Raw genomic sequence first — 10,709 nt, 5'->3', positions numbered from 1 at the left:
TACAACTGAGCCTAGCTGGGCCTGGACTGGATGAAACCAACAAGTCCAGTCCAGTCGCACAAGAGAAGAGGGCCGCGCCGCTCTCGGAAATGCAATGTGCGGCTGGTGTTGCCTTGATTTCGCCTTGATGGTGCTTGGTACCTTACCTATCTCAAGAGCTTCCAGAGGTACCTAGGCAGGTCGCTGCGTCTTGCCTTGCCATGCGCTGACGAGTACCTCTAGCTCAGGCCCTCCAAGTCACCGTGTCAGCAGTGGGAGAAACTTGAGCGTCGCAAGACTTCTGAATGGGGAAGTAATCCGCGGTACCCTGCTACATTCTTCCCAAGCTACTACCAGCATCAAACAATCCGTCCTGTGCCATACTCCGGTCAAGTCAAGCATCTGTAAGTGCGTTCCCCTGGACAGCCTTGAAAAGTTGACGGATAGATCATCTACATCTACAGATGCCTACCCTACCTACGTATAGATTTGTCCCTAGACAACGCCCAGTACCCGCTCGCACATCAGACGCCCATCTTCTGTCATGACATGACATGAAGACATGCCCGCGTGCGGCGTACCCTACCAGTCAAGTCAAGCTCCCAAGACCCCGGACCCGGACGCCAGATGGCAACTAGACGGACCTAGATGGACTCTAGAAGACAGCACCAGACGATACTAAACGGACCTAGACGGCAGCAGACAGACCCAAATCCTAGAACCCGGAATGCCTCCCAAGATAGGGGTTTGCTCGCTCCAGTCAGTCCAGTGTTGAAAGAGCCAGAGCAGTCTAGATCAAATCAATAGATCAGCGCAACCTTTATCTGATTCGCTGATCTTAGCAGTCTAGTCTATCCGGCCTCACTTACCTTACTCATCCGAGTCATCCCAGTAAAACATTCGCTACCTTACCCACCAAGCACAAAGTGGCTCAATCGTCACCACACACTCACTTCTTTCCGCTGCCCTTCAAGTTCGCTCCATGTTCGCCTACCGTATGCTTCCCACCATGCCCCGGCCTGGACTCTGAAAACGCTACGATAGAGGTATTAACAGCAGGGGCAGGGGCGGGTCCGTCTAGGTCTCATGAGCACTAGAGCCCCGTATCCCCGTATCCCCGTATCTCCATGCATGCAGCTAATATACCGCAAATGCTGGCAAATGCTGCAAAGCGATATCTCAACATGCACGACCGATCTGCAAGTTCCCGCGCGTTTCAGAAATAGATTGTGTACATGTAGCCTCTTTTACCTACAAAGTCAAGCTATTGCTCATTGGCGATTTGGATCCAGCCAGCCAACCCAGTAGGAATTAGTACCTCTAGAGGTAGGTACGGTCCAGCCCAGCTACGGTCCAGGTCCAGTCCAGTCAGGGTCTCTTCCTCCTTTTCCATAGTTGTGCCATTTTCAGTCGAAGTTTTTTTTTCGGAGATTGTATCCACTCCTTTACAAAGCTGCACGCGTTGGACTATTAGATGTAAACGGTATACAGTACCTAGGGTAAGTATATTTGGAGTGAGTTTGGACAAGTAGACTCGAGAGGAACTGCGGGAGTAAACAAACACCAAAACCCCATTCAACCCCCATTTAAGCTCCCCAGTCACAACCGCATACGGCATAACCCCCATGCCCCATCTTTGCAATGTCATTAATATCATGTGTACCACACCACACAAGACGAAATGAGATCACGACATTGTCACGACGTTATCATGGCGTTGCTTGCTTTCATGAAGCATGCATGCCTTTCCGTTTGGTACTAGCACCGGCCTTTCTTGTACCGGCCTTTGTTGCTGACAGACGAAAAACGGTAGAGATACCGTCTGGAAAAAGGGGGGGGGGGAATGGAACGGAACGGAACGGAACGGAACAAGAAGGCAACAGACATCGGAGGAAATGGTCAAAGAGGCGGGAGAATGGACCTTGACGGTTACGGGAGAAGAAGGGAAGGTTAGTAAGGTACGGGAGACGTGGAGACGGGAGAAGGGTTCGGGAGAAGAAAAAGTCTTAGTTCCCGAATACACAAGGTAGAAATCACGGTTACTAATATCTTCGGTACCCGCTGGCGCTTTGTGCTGCCTGGCCGGGCTTACTTGTACCTAGGGAATGGAAAGAATGGAATGCCCGGTTTGGCCTGTTCCAGCCAGTTCTCAATCAAGGCACGGGCAGCTAAGACAGCTATAGACATAAAGTAAGAGATGATAGAATAGGCAGACTACCTAATCATGGCATTACTTGTACTTTCAAGAGCTCTCTCTACCTTAACTAAGGTAATGATGAGAAATTGGTACCTTACCTAACAAAACTAAACTACACTAAACTAAACTAGGTACGGTATGGTACGTTATGATATGGTATGGTATGGTATGGTATGGTATGATTGCTGTTTGTATCTACCTTGACCGCGCGAGACTGGAATGAACACATGCAGACTCGAATAAACGAAACTAGAAACCGAAAACCAGAACCAGACGACGACACGGGAATATCCCTCAAGGAAAAGAGACCACGAAAAAAAAAAAAAAAAAAAAAAAAAACAAGACGCCCCAAAGTGAAGAAGGTATGAAAGAGGTAAGAAATTCCGACTGTACTAAGGTAGGTGTAATAGCAGTTTTAAGCAATAGACAAAGACAAACGAATCTTTTTCTTCTTTCTGACAATGACAAAGAGAAAATGAATATGAAATGAATGCAGCAGTGCGAGCAGTGATACCCCTTACTTGGTAGAGGTAGTGTTGTGATGATGATGATGATACCTGACTTTCTGCCTAGGATTGCTTTGCTTGCGGACGTAATGCAAGGCAAAGCGGCGGGGGTCGGGGGTAGATAGTGTATGTCGTGACTCCTGAGTCGAGACTGGCTGGCTGGCTGGTCAGGTCTGGTCCTTCCCCATTCCTCCAAGCCCATGACCATGACCATGACCATGACAAATGTCCCTGCCCGTGTCCGGTGTCCGGTTTCCCTTACCCTGCCGCCGCCTTGCTCGCTTGCTTGGGCCTCTGCCTCTTTTTGTGTGCTCTATCCCCCTCCTCCTCGACCAAGCTGAGAGTTCCTGGCCGCATTCGTGCTCTTTTTTTTTTTGCCCCCCTCCCCGAAGCCCCGAACCGTCTGTGTAACGCCGCAGTACCACCTGAACGCCTTTCAATACTCCTAATACCGTGATTTGCAATTCCTGTATCTTGTGCTACCGCCACCCTGAGATGTCCGCTCGGAGAGACAGACACACATGTAGCTTGCTGATACTATCCAAACTACTACACGTACTGTAGGGTCTTCTCGACAAAGAACCACTTCCTGCCAGTTTTTGGGAGTATTAATGTGGTAAGAGATTGCCGAACAACTGCCTCAGCGGTGGCTCGCAAGAGAATTCCTGTGTCCATCAGCAAGCGCCTGGTGACGTTGCTGCTCGTACACCCCCTGATGGCCAGCATGATGATCAGGGCCGACCTGTACCATACTCTCGCTGGGCACATACGCCTGTCCATTTGACAGGCCGTTGGACAGTGCTCCGCTACCAGTCGCTGAAGATCCAACTGAGTCCCTCCTGTTACCCGTAGAAACCGACGGCACCGGTTCCGCGGTATAGGTGTGCATATCGAATCCCGCCCCTTGGCTCTGCAAGCTTCTTCCCTCCTCGCCAAAAATGCTTTGAGGTTCCCCAGCACCCGCGCTTGTTCCTGAAACCGATGAGTGGTAGGTATCTGTAGAGGTAGAGTGGGATCGGACAGAAGACGAGTGACCAGCGCTGGCGGTGCTAGTTAATCCGTAAGACGCGGGGAGACCATCGAAGCCCCCGTAGGCAGTTGCGGAAGCAGCGACATCGGCGAGGGAGCTCGAGACGCCTGGTGGAGAGGTCTTGATAGCTGTGCCAGGGTAAGGCAGAGAGGAGCGAGAGGTGCCAGCTGTGGGGTTCGGCAACAACCGGTCGGCACCCGTGCTGGTCGTGGGTAGGGGCGCAGCTACACCGGAGAAAGAAAAATTAGGGGATTGGGAATCCGTTGTGGGTGTTCCGTGGCCATGATGAGCACCGTGGTGTGCCGGACGATGGACGAGGTTCGAGCTTCCGTACCCCCCGTAAGACTCGGAAGCTGAGTCCATGTACACTCCACCGTAAGGGGTCTTTCTGGCAGCAGAACCCCAGCTAGGTACGATACCCACCGTCTCATGAGCCATAGCATGTACAGGCGGGTATCCCGCTGCAGTATAATCGCCGAACTGGCTGGACACGCCCACTGTGGTAGGATCACCGTAAGGGTTGGGGGATGAGGCGTATGAGGTTGTGGCAGGGAAGTATTGTTTGTGACTGGTCGGCGGCGGAGCTTGATGGTGACCGTATGCGTAACCACGACCGTACTGAGCCATGAGAGAATCTTCCGCTGTGCCAGGGAGGCCGCTGACGCCAACGGCGCCGGGATGCTGACCGTAGTGGATGGAGGCCGGGCTCATGGTGTTTCGGTTGGCATAGAGGCGGGCGTCATCGACGGAGTAGCCGAAATCGGGAGATGCATCATGCTTCAAGGGAATGTCGCGGGAGGAGACCTGTGGCGTAAAAAAGAAGGGTTAGTGGTGGTGATGCAAACGGACCCGAAGAAGCAAGGACAGTATGTACTAACCCGAAGAAACAGACACTGATCTGCCCCTGCATTCTTGCAGTTCGTACAGGGTTGACCTTGGCCCGGGTCACCGCTGCATCTGATCTTGCGTTTGCGACAACGTCCGCACTGATGGCTGTCAGTCTTTTTTTTTCTCAACGAAAGGTGAGGTCCAAGTGAGGCGAAAGGGGCTCAAGTGGTTCAACCTACAGCAACGGCAATCCTCTTCCTCTGCGGCTGCGACTCCGAATCCCTCGCTGACGAAGATCCTTGATCAGACATGGTAAGAGCTCCAACACCAAGTGCAGCAGATGCTGAGCCTATTCTCCCTTGCGAGTGATGTCCGTGGTGGGGGTCGGCAGAGTGGTGCTCCGAAGAAGAGTAGCTCCTACGTTGCTCGGTAGAATATGGACCGCCGTGACAAAAGTAAGGAGGGCCGGCGCGACTACTATATCGTCTTTGATTGTGTGTGTGGTGACCGTGATGGGGAGGGGTATAGCAGGTCTGGGACACCATTTCCGTATGTTGTCTCGTCTAATGTCTGTCCAGCCACACTGAGCTCAACCTCAAAACCGTGCTGTATTTTCCTGTTTTGCCTGATCGGATTTTTGCTCCAAACCCTTTGCCTTTGGGCCCGAACTGATAAGATTTCTCCGTGTCAGATTTCTGATGGCGATCAAAAGCCTTAAAGCTCCGCCTGGGCGTCCGTTGTTAGACACCGATCAGGGACTGATCCTTGCAAGAGGGCAGTGGTGGGTAGGTCCTGAGAGACTTGCTCGGCTGTGGTAGCTCGTAGGGGTGAGGTGCTGCAGGGCGAGCTTTGCGAACTGCTGCAGCTGGTAACAGGGATGTGAATCGTTGCTAGAGAAGTGACAGTGCTGTGGAAAGGCACGAAGAAACTGATCGTTTGGTTTGGGCTCCTGGGAGCTGTGAAGGCGGGGTGAATGTGTTCTGAGTGGATGGTGATCAGACACAGCAGCGCCAAATGCAGATGGGGCAGACTCTGGACTGAATCCTTTCTGTCTGATTGCTCTTGATCCGGACTCGACTCAATCGTTCAAGGTAGATTAAGCCCGATAAGAAGAGCTGGTGTGAGAACAGACTCAGAATCCCTCGGTGGCCTGACTGAGAAGGTGGTGTCTATGGTTGTCTAGGTACCCTAATGCGTAAGGTATGCGTGTCTTGTGTTGCGCTCCAGCTACTAGATAGGAGACCCGGGACCTGGTTGACGTACGTTTTTGTGAGCGAGTGTTCATGCTAAAGCTGCCAGTCAAAATTTGTGCCACACACTCCCCCCCCCCCTTTTCATTTCACTCTCACTCCGGATTTTTCTCGCCTCCCTTCAAAGCATCCCCTCTCCCAGGACCTGGTTCATTTGATTTGGTACACACCGACACACACCGACACACACCGAGGCTATCTTGTGCCCAGCAGCCCGGAACTCAGGCACGAAAAGGCCTATTATAGATACACAACCCCCGGATAACCAAGAGGAGAGCAACTTGAAAGGACTGGGAAAAAAAGGGGAAGGACAAAGACCAACCTGACAGGTCGCTTACTCGCGTACTTGACCTCGGTGTGAAGAGGTTGTGAACTCGGACGTTTAAGTCGTGCGTGCGTCGTGTATGTCTGTACGGCTGTAGTAATGTCTTGAATCTATAAAACTCGGGTGACGGAGGCCGTGTCTCTGTCTCTCGGACCAAGTCTGTCTGACTGGGGGAATCCTCGAACGAAGGGCTTGAACGTATGGTAATGCGATAAAGCGAGAGGATGCCGTGCCGCAGGCGGAAAGTGATTAAAGACTGATCGATTACGTCGAGGGTTGCTCGGTTGATATGAAGGGTGAGTGATCTGGAAGCCAAGTTGATATGAAATCCAACCGAACTGAGAAAGGCAGTGACCTGGAAGTCTTGAAAGTCAAAGAGAAAGAAACGAGAGACAAGACGGATACAGAAACGGAGAAGAGGTGTTGCAGGAGATGTCATAGTGTTATAAGTCCTCGGTCTCACCTGGTTGTCTTGATGCTCTGATGGCAGAATAGTCAACAAGCCCCCCTGCCAGATTTGAGCACGAACCAACCGCGGACATATGCTCTGTTTGTTGTAGTCACTTTCATCGTGCAGTCTAGCCACTGGGCCAGGGCAGTCAGGCTCCTCGCTCTCATAGAAGAAGCACTAGGCAATCTCTGTACAGTATGATCTCGTCAGGAAATGGTTAGTTTAGTATATTACAGCCTCTGAAAGACCGTATTGTACCGGGTATACTCTAACATGATGCCAAACCATACCCCAGCTTGTTTCCTTGGCATGGGCTGCCCTATGTCAGGCGTATAGGGCGTACCCAGCTAGGGTGCATGGCGAGGTGTAGGAGGACGCTTGTTTCCTCGTTGGCTTCGCCAGTGCGGCCGGTCCCAGCCTCATCCTGGCACTAGCACTGAAGCGAGGGTACTTCTAGGAAGAAGCCATCGGAAGCCCACCTTACTGCCATGCTGAAGGGCAAGGGAAAAAGGAAATGTAACCGCTGTCCATTTCTGCATGAATCCGGGACCCCAGCTGTGGTACAGCAAAGTGCAAGTGCACAAAAATTCGGAGTGGCTGATTGGACCAGTCAGCCATATGCTGGGTTTTTGAGCAAGCTAAAGGTTGCGCAGACGAGGTTATGAAGCGTCATAATAGCGTGAAAGCGTTTTTGTTTCGAGATTTGGCTCCGCTGTCAAAGAAGGGCGACGGCTGTTGTGGCAGTTGAAGATTTCCTTCCCGCCATCGCTTGTGATACTAGCATCAACTTTGAGGGAGAGGTACATGGGAGCAGGAAGACCAAGAAGGGCTCGCAAAGTCAAGCTACCTTTAGTCGGATGCTGGCAGGCAGATCTCTCTCCTTGTGAGGAAAGCAGGGGAGTGGTGGGGGTTCTGGTGCGCCATACGTATCAAAGGCAGGTCTCGATCGCAACCACCAGGAGGGGAGATGGGTGAAGTCTGATAGGATGATGGGAAAACAGTGCGTCAACTTCGCCCTCGCCCGATGGCCGACTGTCTTCCGTTTCTCTGATGAACATTACCAGAAAGCATATGAGGAATGGTGTTGAGGAAAGGAATATTTCTCCTGCTCATGTCCCATGTGCCTTGACCGGACTAATCGTAGACAGACTTGTTGCCCGTTTTCCACGGAAGAAATGCAAGAAAAAGAAAACATGGCATATACCTGAACCGATGGCGTTCACACAGCATCATCGTCCTTCCTTCGGGCTTGCTAGAGGCAAGATACGCTCATCTCTGTCAAAACAAACCAAGACACAGTGGGAACAACAAGAAGGAGGTGCCTAATCAGGTATAGCATACGGGCGAGAGATTCAGGTGTGTGTGCCATTGGTCGCAGCCCAGTCGGCGAATGACACAAAAGCCTTTGCAGGGAAGTACCTCCTCCAAGGCTGAAAAGTAAAAGGTACCATAGGAGAGATGGATGGATCTGTAGTGCAAGGAAGTGAGGTCAAGCAAGGCGAGATGTCAAATATAAAGAAGGCGGAGAAAATGTCCATAGCTTGGCTCAAATAGGGAATCCCACGTCCCATGTTCATCTCCATAGGCACCCAGGTCACCAGCGTCAGACTGAGATAAATGACAGCCATGCTTGGTCATTGTCCTCGTCGTAGCACATGTTTGCTGAACAACCAGAAAGAGGATAGGTAGAGAGCTAGGCGGGCAGAAGGGGGCTAGCCTCATATCCCCAGCCCATTCATTGACTACCTCATCAACCCCTGTCCCACTCGGAACATGGGCAAACGAGGTGTGTGAGACATGAGTACATGAAAGCCTGGTGACACGCGAGTACATGACTACCTCTAGTAACATGGTTCGAATGGGATGCTGTGGCCAGAAGTGATCCCTATGTGAGAAACCCCCATGGTCGTGAACTGAGGGCGTGAGCAAGGCCATCTCCTTCTGGGGCAAGGTGAGGTTTGATGGGCTAGAATGAAGCAATTCAGCCAGATGCCAGTCCCGGGTGAGAAACATGAGTGAAAACTGGGAGAATGGACTGGGATGAGGCCAAGACGGTACAGAACATGTAAGGTAATTGACGAAACGAAGATACCCGGAGGACTCAAGGTGACACAGACCTCCTATCCGAATGGCGAACACAGCACACACCTCACATTGCAACGCATCCCATGAGTGCGAGGTGTTAGTTGTTGTGTATGGTGCGTGACCTGATATTGACCCCTCCCATTTGCAGATTCCGTGTAACACTGACACAGTGAATGAAAACTGAATGGTGGACAATTGTTTAGGCGACTTTTTCCTCGGTTAGCCCTTTACCAGCTTGGTTGCTTGTCGTGCTCCTAGTTGTTTTCGGTTCTTCCGTTCGCAGACTTTGCTCTTTTCCCGTTCGTTGCTCTTGCCTGAATGGAAACTGATGGTCGATTGATTGTCGTTGTCGTCGCTGTTTTTTTATGTTGCACCGGCCGTTCGGCATCTGGGTCCGCTGCTGCAAGGCTGATAAGAGGGACGCTTCAAACGGATATAAATGACGATTCCGCGAAAAGTGATAAGTGACAGAATTTTGGTGGGCAGAACCGCAATGCCAACGGAGTTTAGGTGACAGACTGTGAAGATGGCCCTAGCAGCTGAGGTCGGTGCAATGTTTGATCCACCATGATCCCCGATCGAACATCCCTCATCTCCCCTCGGCCAGTGCCCCCGAAACTTGCTCAGACTGTTGCTTGGCAGGCCGGGCACAAGATGCATCAATCTGATTACACGCATCGATGCAGTCAGAACTTAGCAGCTCAGTCTTCCTTCCTTATTGAGTAAGCCAAGGTGTTGCGATATGCCCAAGGTGGAATAGTTGCTCATGCCGAACATAGTATTTGTGTCGTCTTCTTCAGTTCTCTTGTCAAAACGGAAAGAAAAGAGCTTCCCCTCTCCTCCCACTGTACTTCTGTCCAACGACTGCAGCACGGTGCGTATTGTTTACTTTTTCCTTCCCCCCTCACGGCATACTGTAGCTTTTCTATCGTGCGTCATTAGCGTAGTATTGCTAGGCCAGGCCTGTCTCCCTCCTATGTTGCTAAGCTAAATAGGCAAAGCAGAAAAGGGTTCATCTTGGTCGGTCCAGTCCCTTTTCAACTTCTCTAAAGCTTGTCGTCAACATGCTATCGCGACCGAATAAATGATGTCGGGCTCGGGTTGGGACTGTCAAAGTTTGAGGAAAAAGCCAGAAATAAAAAACAGAGACGCCATGCTACTACCATATACGTAGGTAGTATGATGAGTTTGCATCTAAGAACCAATACGGTGCACCCCTTGACACCCGCATTCCATGTTGACAGCGCAAACACAATGGCCCGGCGAGACTGGACTGACCAGCGAACGGTGTGGTCCCAAGGAAAGCACCCAGGGAAGACACCCCTGACTCTATCACTTTTTGTTGGGAGTGATCTGATCGCCTTGAACCCGCACCGGCACTCGCAAAATGTGAGCGATCTTTTGCTGCCCACGACTGAGGTTGCCTTTTTCCGATTTGCTGCCAACGAAGACCGTCTCTGTCAGTTCCCAATGTTGTGGGTTTGGCTCAAGTGCCCTGCCCATAACGGGCGGCCAGGACCGTCGCCGCCAACAGTCAATCCGTCATGCCATTATGCTCTGCATTTTCAAACGACGAAGGACAGTGCAATGTGATTGAGTAACTGTCGTACTATTCGTTCTGGACAACACAAAGGTCCGCGAGCGGTAGTGCGGTACTGTAGGTGTAGGTAGTGTTTTCGTCCGGAATCCAAGTTTCATGATTACCTGTCATATTTTTCACGTTTAACACACAGCAAGCGACTGAAATGATCGGCCGGCCCCTGCCTTCCCTTTTTTTCACTCGGTCCGGTCCGAGAACCGTCATGTTCACGGTCCAGTCGCGGTGAGTGGACGTGTCGGTAGAGGCAGGCGTTACCGGCAGACGTGCCGGCTAGAGGTAAGGAGGACGTCGTTCGGAAGGAGTTGCTGTCGTCAGATTCAGCAGCAGCTTGGAGGCAGGATGGCCCGAAATTAGGGAGTCCTTGTTTCCTCTTGCATGTCACATTCCGGTCGCTGGGGCCAAATGGCCTTGAAGCTGGCCGCAACTGACTGCAACCCGACTGCAACTGCAACTAGAGC

The 10,709-nt window shown here is 51.5% G+C and overlaps 1 protein-coding gene across 1 annotated transcript; it reads right to left on the bottom strand.

Annotated features, from left to right (window-relative positions):
• Nucleotides 1-3,158: 3,158 nt before the first annotated feature.
• Nucleotides 3,159-7,157, bottom strand: SMAC4_06913 (uncharacterized protein). The gene is made up of 3 exons (XM_003344556.2): nucleotides 6,113-7,157; nucleotides 4,780-5,790; nucleotides 3,159-4,516 (listed from the first exon to the last, which is right to left on the bottom strand). Exons 2-3 carry the CDS (start codon nucleotides 5,083-5,085, stop codon nucleotides 3,323-3,325), a joined length of 1,500 nt encoding a protein of 499 aa, XP_003344604.2. The 5' UTR covers nucleotides 5,086-5,790; nucleotides 6,113-7,157; the 3' UTR covers nucleotides 3,159-3,322.
• Nucleotides 7,158-10,709: the final 3,552 nt, after the last annotated feature.

The sequence above is a fragment of the Sordaria macrospora genome, chromosome 2 (assembly GCF_033870435.1).
Source record: "Sordaria macrospora chromosome 2, complete sequence".
Classification (NCBI taxonomy): Eukaryota; Fungi; Ascomycota; class Sordariomycetes; order Sordariales; family Sordariaceae; genus Sordaria; species Sordaria macrospora.
The sequence above is the reverse complement of the archived record's forward strand: the minus strand, read 5'-3'. Positions and strand labels throughout refer to the sequence as shown.

What these genes read in the sequence shown, in the direction of transcription:
- SMAC4_06913 (XM_003344556.2), bottom strand. Translation starts at nt 5,085, where the DNA reads ATGGTGTCCCAGACCTGCTATACCCCTCCCCATCACGGTCACCACACA. An exon ending in GGAAGAGGATTGCCGTTGCT is followed by an intron (nt 4,517 to 4,779) that starts GTAGGTTGAACC and finishes TTTACGCCACAG; the next exon opens with GTCTCCTCCCGCGACATTCC.